Here is a 9,090-nt window from a genome sequence, read left to right on the forward strand (position 1 = left end):
TCATTTTCGTTTAATAAAATACATGTTATATGCTACTTACCTACCAGTTATATAATTGACAAATAAATATATTATAGCTTATAAGAAACTGATTTATATATCCATTTCTGATCAAGTCTACGAGAGTGTATATAATATTTCAATATGATATTAAAATAAATTATATGTATAATGTCCCACTAGCATATTACAAGAACAAATTCTAACAGAGAGGACCTCATGTCATTTAGATGTACTATCAATAATATTATGGAATATAGGCATATTAATTATCGTACATAAAGATTACAAAAGAATATTACTCTGTATGCTATTTTATTTAGTTCTATGTTTAGTTACTTATTATTGTGTGTGTACTGAATATTTCTTTCAAATAGCTTGAAAAATATCCACTGCAAAACTTCACTAATATGAGTTATTATTCCATAAATTTGAGCATAGCCATTATATACACTGTTTACATCTATTTTTGTCTAGTAAATGTCAACGAAGAATTGCTATTGACTGAAAATAAGCAATTTAAGTATTTAAACGCAATATTTTATTGCAGAATACATTGAATTTCAATATACAACAAAATGATAGAATATAGTTACACGTATTACATACATTTCACTGATTACAGACAGAAACTACATTTAACGATAACAAATAACGCTATGTAGTCTCAGAGTTACATAGTCTAAGAGTGTAGAGAAGTGGGTAAAATCCACCAACTCATGTGTATTTCTGTAATTACTAAAACAAGTTGTCGACATCAGAGTTAGTTTATTTACGGGATAGAAGCCAGATAATTGTGGTTAGTCATTATCTCATGTACAAAATCTTAACTAACAACAGTAGAATCGCCTATGTATGCTACATTTTACAATAATGCTGTACAATAGTGTTGACAAGGAATATACAAATCACTTTTATCAGGCGTTGAAAATGTTCATTCAGATTAGTTGTGATGTAATTCATAAGTGATCAAAGTTATGCCTGTTGACATTCCTGTAAAAAACAAGCTCTATACAAGCATATCTTTAGAGAAGACGTATGAATTAGTTTTATAGATTGTATCGTTGTAAAAAGGCTTCAAATAATTATTCATTGTTTGACAAATCTATACTATGTTAAATTGTAAAGAAATAGTTTAAAGTGAAAGAGAAAACACGCATATTTTGCTCCTTGACATCATCTTCTCCTGGTGCACAGAGGTACATCAATAATTTTCAGCTTTTGAAGACAGCTATTCACATATATCTGAGCTTACACATAAATAACAATATACAAGTCAATAATTTAAAATGTTGAACATCAAGTTCTTCTTGTTCGATATAGAATCACCGACAAGATTCAAAATACTTGAAAACAAACATTTGGCAATAATTACCCTATATTATAGAGTTTACTTTTTGTATAGAAACATAAAAGTGTCCGTATTCTATGCAAAATTCATGACGAGTCAAACCTGTCAGAAAAGAAATAATATATTAATTTATAAATATTGATGATAATATTTATAAATCCTGTTACTGAGGCATAGCTAAGTTAAACTTCTTTTAGAGATGATGCTAGGACTTTTTTGTCAGTTATATATCTATGAACATTGCCTCTGCGAGATACTCTAAGAATATTAAGTCAAAGGTTATCAGAGGTTAATTGCTATGAATTACCCTTAGTACCGAAACACATATTAAAATCTACTAAATAAATTAACTATAAGAATTTCATTGTTGATGAATAAAGTAAATTAACCAAACCATAAAGAAGATTAGAAATGTACAAAAACACAGAACGTAACAACCAAATTCAATGAAGGAATCAACTGTTAGGTTGTAAGTGTGATTTAGCAGCATGAAGATTATAGAAAACAAAGCGTTGATTGTATATTTGTCACATTGTTTTAAAGGAATCAACTGTTAGGTTGTAAGTGTGATTTAGCAGCATGAAGATTATAGAAAACAAAGCGTTGATTGTATATTTGTCACATTGTTTTATTCCATCCTATTTTGATATCATAGTAGCGTTAGAATCATTCAGAATATGAAAATAAAAGACATAAAGTAATTACTACGAATTGATATTATGTAAAAACAGCATTTTTCTATACTTCTACTAGGGATATATTTAATTGCAAAAATATTTAACAAATTCTAACAACTGAAATGTATTCTATAATTTTTATTTATTAAATATTTAGAAAAACATTATAAATATTTGCTGAAGTATTTTTTTTTCAGGAATGATTAAAAGTATAGACTAGATTATTGTGTGATCTTACTAAAAACTTTTTAAATAGATTAACCAATTCATGTAGCTGGCGAATTCCAAACGTAGTTACAGAAGTGCTTATAAAAAACATTTTGTCAATTCTGGATGAATAACAGGGCAATGGGATCGTATATATCTTACAAGGAGAATGATCACATTCAATATTAAAATAACATTGTCTTTTTACTTCAAAATGTTTACGTTCGTGTCGAATGAATCATGATAATCAATCAGAATGGTGTAAAGCTCATAGCTTGCACACTTAACAATTGTTATCGGGTTGTTTGTAGTTAAGCACAAAGCTACACAATGGGCTATCTGTGCTCTGCCCACCACGGGTATCGAAACCCGGTTTCTAGCGTCCGCAGACATACCGCTGTGCGCCTGGGGGCTTGTTATGGGAAACTGTTCATGTATTTCTAAGTAACAGGCAACACATGCAACGAACATCCTAAAACATGACTGTTTAAAACGAAGACTAAAATACAGACTTCTTTGCGTGATACTAACCCAAATAATAAAAAAATCTGACATAATCTTATTGGTTTGCAAAAAGAAGTTAATAACACAAGTAACAAAGTTCAATACTTTTTTTATAATTTTAATTTAAAAGCAGGTCTGCGAAGTTAATTTTTTCAAATTTCGCTTTAGCAATAATTTAGAAAATTCAATCCAAAATTATTTCTGATTATATTATTGACACTTATTTGCTGTTCCCATTCTTTTCTAAATATGAAGTACAATGGGATTCTTCTTTATGAGCAGAGGCGTGAATTCGAATCCCGCCTGGCTTTAATTTCATTTCTTCAGAAATACTATAATTATGCAGCCCGATATGACACCATAAAACACAAGAATTCGACATTTCTAACAAAACGCAAATGACTTTAAACAGGTCCTGAGCATTATAAGCTGATTTTCGCCATTATAACTCACACATACCAAGAGGGTCTACCATTCGGCTGGTTGTTGGCACGGTAGTAAACCTACAATACAAATTAGAAGGTCCAGATGTCCAAATATTACATAAGTTTGATTACATATCCTAAAATATACCCATCATTATCAGCTAAATAACAAAAATACAGCAAACAGCCAGTGGTAAGTCAACTAAACGTTACGAGTGTTTTTTAACAATCACTTTCCTCTTATTAATGTGTTTGATCTTTTGCTTTTATCCAGCGTCATTTGAATTCAGTTAGACTGACTATAATATATACATAAATATATTGGAACTACATCTTTTGTAGGATCGAAGTGCTATACGGAACAACGTGATTTTGAAATAATCTGTTTTACCTCGCAAAGTATTTCAGTATAATTGTAACAGTTCATTTTGGCAAATAAAATTAATCTGGCAGATTTATTGTCTCAAGACATTTACAACTTTAGTTGATCCAAACTTCAAAATTGTAATTCAGAATATTAGTTTAAATAGATATTACATATCGTTTTAAAATATTGATTTGATTTGTCCAGTACTCGTAGATTACGTTTTAACTTTACCTTGATCTGGTTTGCGGATATTTCACTGATAATAATACCACAAACAACTTATTTACTTATAAATATCATTGAAATACGTTGATACGTAAGAATTCTTAAAATATATTATTGTTATATGGTTGACCTTTTGTAAATTTCAATTTGAGATCTAAATAAGTGAATAGTAAAAAAATCCAAAGTTTTGATTTTAAGATTTTAGCGTATTTTTTCTCTAACGGTAAATGATGTAGTAAACAAAATTTTATTTCGAAATAAGGCATCTTTCAATCATATAAGAAATAACTAGTAAATCTCTTAGCACGTAATTCATAAGACTATTTAAAGTTTAAGTATACTGGATAGATATGAGAAATTGTAGCACGAGAGGCGAAATTTTAAAATGTAAAGTTAATCTAATACGCGCTTGAAAATATATTTTTTTATATATTTAGAAAGGCATAATGGTAAAAAACACCTTATATAGCATACTGTTGATAATGCCTTCTTCTAGAATTTCTAGAAAAAATCTAAATCAAGTCTCAACTGATCTAACATATTGAAAATATGTTAAAACGAACCAATAAATCTTAGAGAAAAACCTTTTACAAACAACAATGTGGGATTATTAAATAGCAGTGTTATTAAATGTTCTCAATATGTCTACAGCTTTTGTTAAGGAGCAAATAACAAGAAAACTCATTATTTGAAACAAATAAGTTGAAACACATTTTGTGTGCTATTGAATTACTTCTGTAAATTAAAAAATATTACAATTATTTTGTGTTCATATTTTTTAATTTCGTGACTTAAGCCAGGTAAACATCATTTCCAACACGCGTACCACTAACAAGTTTTAAAATGCTTTGTTTTGTATTGTTTGTTTAAGTGTCAAGCTATACAATGAGCTGTCCAATACCCGTGGCAGGTATCGAACGCCGATTTTAACGTTATAAGCTTTAACGTTGAGCCAGCTGGTACATTTTGAAATCCTTCCATATCTTGGTGTAATATGAGTACAACAAAACACTTCAGTTTTATTTTCCCTATACGTGGTTCTATTTGCTAATGTTCTAACGTTGATTTCGTTAATGTAGAAGATAACACTTTCTGCTCATTTCTGGGCTCTGTTGTCTTAATTATTTATTCAATGACGTTTCTCTTGTTAAAATGGGTAAATGTAAAATATAATTATTTATATAATTATTAATTACAAATATCTTTATTTCTATATTTTAAGGAGTGCTCCTCTGAATAAATACCACAAACATATTAATTTAAATCACAAGCTATATTGAAACTATGTTGACAACACGATATACATTTTGCATTAGGAATTTTCTTACAATTTAATATATTAATGAAATAATTATGTAAGTTATTTATTGGTATTTCACACGGAATGACTAAATTCAGAATACACCATTAAAAACATAAAAACCACGTATCTTCTAAAATTTGTAATAATTTTGAAAATAAAATTCGAATGACTGCATAATTAAATTATGTTGCTGTACGTATACTTCAAATACTCGGCCTTCGTTAGAAGTAATATAAAAATTGTTTTATACATCGTAAACTCGAAATCAATACATATAAGTACTTTTCTTATCTTTGGTTGTCGTTCTTTATGTTTTGAAAGAACATAACTCACCTTTTATCGTTTTTTCATTTAAATCTTAACCAAATCCATTCCTTCGAGATACCATGGATCAAGTTAGTCAAACTGCTATCAGTTTTTGTGGACGAGCAACATAGTAAAAACAAATATATTCTTGGTTTCGAAAGTTAATATTGGATTATTCTGCTTGATTTTAATTTAGCTAAAGCGTTATACAGCACTATACGACTTTAAATTTCAGAGGAATGTTAAACAAGTCTTCCTAGATGTGAATCCCTCCCTATCTTTACCATCCATTCCCTTTCAGGGGTTCGTCCACACCTCAAATTATCCTGGCCATATCTGGCATCAAATTGTGAGTCGGATAAGCTGGTGCTACACTTAATCTTGAGATCGTTGACCACCTTCTGGCGGTACCATAGAATTATCACAATGATTACGATAACTGCCAGTCCAACAACAACAAACGTACATGTCAAAATTTTCTGTGTTTCTGATGTATAACATCCTAATTCCTCTGGGGTTAAATCTTTCAGTAATAGTTCACGTAAAAAAGTAGGAGTATCACAAGTAATGTGTGTGACTTCAGAATCAACGTGAGTGGAGTAATTGAAGTTTTGCAGTAAACGTAATAACCACAAAAGACTACAATTGCACACAAATGGATTATCTAGTAGATTAAAACTTTCTAAGTTTTGCCAAGGGAGTAAATCGGCAGGAAGAGTGTAGAAGGCATTGCCTCGAAGGCTAATGGAACGAAGGGAAGTGAGAGAAGAAAATGTATTTCCTCCCACATAGCGGAGTTGTTTGTTATAATTTATAACTAAATTTTGTAACTGCGTGTTGTGTAAAAAAGCATAGTTTTCTATTCTCTCCAACAGGGGCGCACTATTGATGATGACTGAACGAAGATTTTTCAAACCATAAAATGCATTTGGTTGGATTTTGCTGAAGTTGTTCTGGCCAATCTGGAGTTCTCGTAGAGCTTTTAAGTTGCTCAAAGCTTCAGTGGGGATGGAATTCAACATGTTGTCTTGAAGCAAAATATTAGAAAGATGCTTAAGTCCATTGAATGTATATTTATAGACCTCACGAATTTTGCAACTGTCCAATTTCAGCGTTTGTAATCGTATAAGATCGGAAAATTCGTAATCTTTAACCGAAACAAAAGTGTTGAGACCTAAATCCAAGCTTATTAGATGAGGAATAGGCTTGAATGTTGCCTTGGGGATTTGCACTAGCTTGTTATCTCGAAGTAACAATATTTTTATTCTTTCTAATCCGACAAAGGCATCTCTTGATATGGTAACAATATCATTTTTAGATAAATCTAAAACTTCAAGGTTCGGTAAATCTTTGAAGAGACCATCAGGAAGTTCATGGATTAAATTCCCTGGTAATTTTAAAATCTGCAGGGAATAAAGACCGAAGAATGTCATATGTTTTAAAGATGAAATCGTATTGTCTCCGAGAAGTAGGATTTGAAGTCTGTGCTGACGCTCAAAGTTGCTTTTTCCCAAAGTTACCAAATTATTTCCGGTCATATCTAAATATTGAAGGTTATGGTAAACACTAAAAGCTGACATGATACTTTTGATATTATTCTTTCCCAAATGTAGTTCCCGTAGATCAGGGTTCAGAGTGATGGGCACAACGTCCAGTTTTGCCTCATTGCAAACAGCCACTAAGCTCTCCTCGTTACACTGGCACCGATAGGGGCACAACCCAAAAACAAAATTGAAGAAAAACAAAATAATGATGAAAAACGCAAATCTTAATTGAGACTTCATTATGATTACGTCATACTAGCATCCTTTGTATCGGGGCATTTTCTGAAAAACACAAAATAGATATGGTTGTCAATTTTTCTACGATAAAATCTTATAAAAACAAGAACAAATTTCATAGTAAGGTGAATCGCTTGATAACAGTTGTTGTTAATGGTGAGATGTTAGGTTTTATGTTTATATAGTTCGTTTGTTTGTTGTTGAGCACAAAACTACAAAATGGGTTATCTGTGTGCTGACCGTGGTGGGTATCACAACCCAATTTTTAGTGCTATACATGAGGTGCTTTTATAGTAAATGTCGCGTAAAGTTTCGTTCGATCAGATTGAATAATATCCAATGCCAACTATATGTGTCTTTCCTATAAATAAAGATATAAAACAGCAGGAGATTTTACTGTGATATAGATCATTTGATAACTGCTGCGAAAGAAAAAGTAAAAAAGTGTAATTTTGAGGTATATAAACTTAAAAAAACAATAATGCAAAATTAACGAAAAGTGAAGGATAATTTACACTTAATTTACAAAACGTAGTTGAATTTAAATCTCACTTTCATTATTTTTTTACACAAAAAAACATTTATTACAGAAATCAACCCTTACCTAAGAACCATAATCTGTTTTCTGTATACTAATCAAAGAACCGATATTATTATCATTATCAATAATTTTTCGTTCGTTCATTTTTATCTCTCTGAAAGTACCGGTGAATCTTCTGAAGCCTCTTAAAAATACGTTTATATGTAGTAAATTCAGAAAGGAATATTAAAAAATAAGAATATATTGACACTTTAGTCTCCATGTTGGTTAGCTGTAAATTTACGGACTTACAATGATTTGATTCCCCGCGGTGGGCAGAACGCACATATATCTATTGTGTAGCTTTGCACTAAAAGTATCCACCACAACAACATTAATACTTTTCAATAGGTGCATGGCATGGCCAGGTGGTTAGGACGCTCGACTCGCAATCGCGGGCTCAAATCTCCGTCCCACCAAACATGCTCGCACTTTCAGCCATGGAGACGTTGTTATGGGACAGTCAATTCCACTATTCGTTGGTAAAAGAGTAGCACAAGAGCTAAATTAGGGACGGTTAGCGCAGATATCCCTCAGGTAGCTTTGCACGAAATTAAAACAAACAAACATCTTAACAAATTAAGACAATGTTTCAGAAAAATATAGTGAAGATCAATCTGTTATTCGCCTGGCATAGCCTGGTGTTACGATGCTCGACTCAAAATTTGAGGGTCGCGGGCTGTGAAGGCGTTATAATGTGAAGATCAATTTCAATAGTCCATTGGAATAGTTCGAGAGTTGGTGGTGGGTGGTGTTAACTAGCTGCCTTCCCCCCTAGTCTATCGCTTCTAAATTAGGGACGGTCAGCGCGTATAGACCTTGAGTAGAATTGTGCGAAATTCAAACAACAAACAAACCCTCAATGATATCACAACCTCTATTCGTGTGGATCTTTGAGCAAACATCAAAAAGGAAAATATATCTTTAAAAATTCTAGATACACATGGGTATGAAAACGTTTTTATTTCTATCAATTATACGTTATGTAATCATAATACAATGTTGGAGGATATGCACATGACATTTTTTTTTTTCGATATGAGATAAATAAGATCTAAATTCAATAAGTTGTGAAAAAATATAATAGCAAACGTAAGTTATATAAAACATAAATAAAAAATAAGTAAATTGATGAAAGGTATACATTATACACAATATACCCTACATGCTTTTAACTTGAAAATCATTTTATCATTTCGATAAGAAAAAAAATCACCCATTTTATTGAGCAGGTTAGTTGAAATGTTCTACGAAACATGTAACAAAATCATTTTTAATTACAATAATTATTGTGAAGTGAAAGTCACAGTAGAATAATGTCTCTATTAAGAGTTCATTGAATCGTTTATTACTTTCCCTAAGCT

General features: G+C 31.1%; 1 protein-coding gene across 1 annotated transcript; it reads right to left on the reverse strand.

The window, feature by feature from the left end:
• Positions 1–623: 623 nt before the first annotated feature.
• On the reverse strand, positions 624–7,149 carry LOC106475682 (TLR4 interactor with leucine rich repeats-like). The gene is made up of 2 exons (XM_022379740.1): positions 5,393–7,149; positions 624–1,453 (listed from the first exon to the last, which is right to left on the reverse strand). The coding sequence occupies exon 1, from the start codon at positions 7,147–7,149 to the stop codon at positions 5,608–5,610; it is 1,542 nt and encodes a 513-aa protein (XP_022235448.1). The 3' UTR covers positions 624–1,453; positions 5,393–5,607.
• Positions 7,150–9,090: the final 1,941 nt, after the last annotated feature.

The sequence above is a fragment of the Limulus polyphemus genome, unplaced genomic scaffold (assembly GCF_000517525.1).
Source record: "Limulus polyphemus unplaced genomic scaffold, Limulus_polyphemus-2.1.2 Scaffold8985, whole genome shotgun sequence".
NCBI classification, from domain to species: domain Eukaryota; kingdom Metazoa; phylum Arthropoda; class Merostomata; order Xiphosura; family Limulidae; genus Limulus; species Limulus polyphemus.

What these genes read in the sequence shown, in the direction of transcription:
- LOC106475682 (XM_022379740.1), bottom strand. Translation starts at nt 7,149, where the DNA reads ATGAAGTCTCAATTAAGATTTGCGTTTTTCATCATTATTTTGTTTTTC.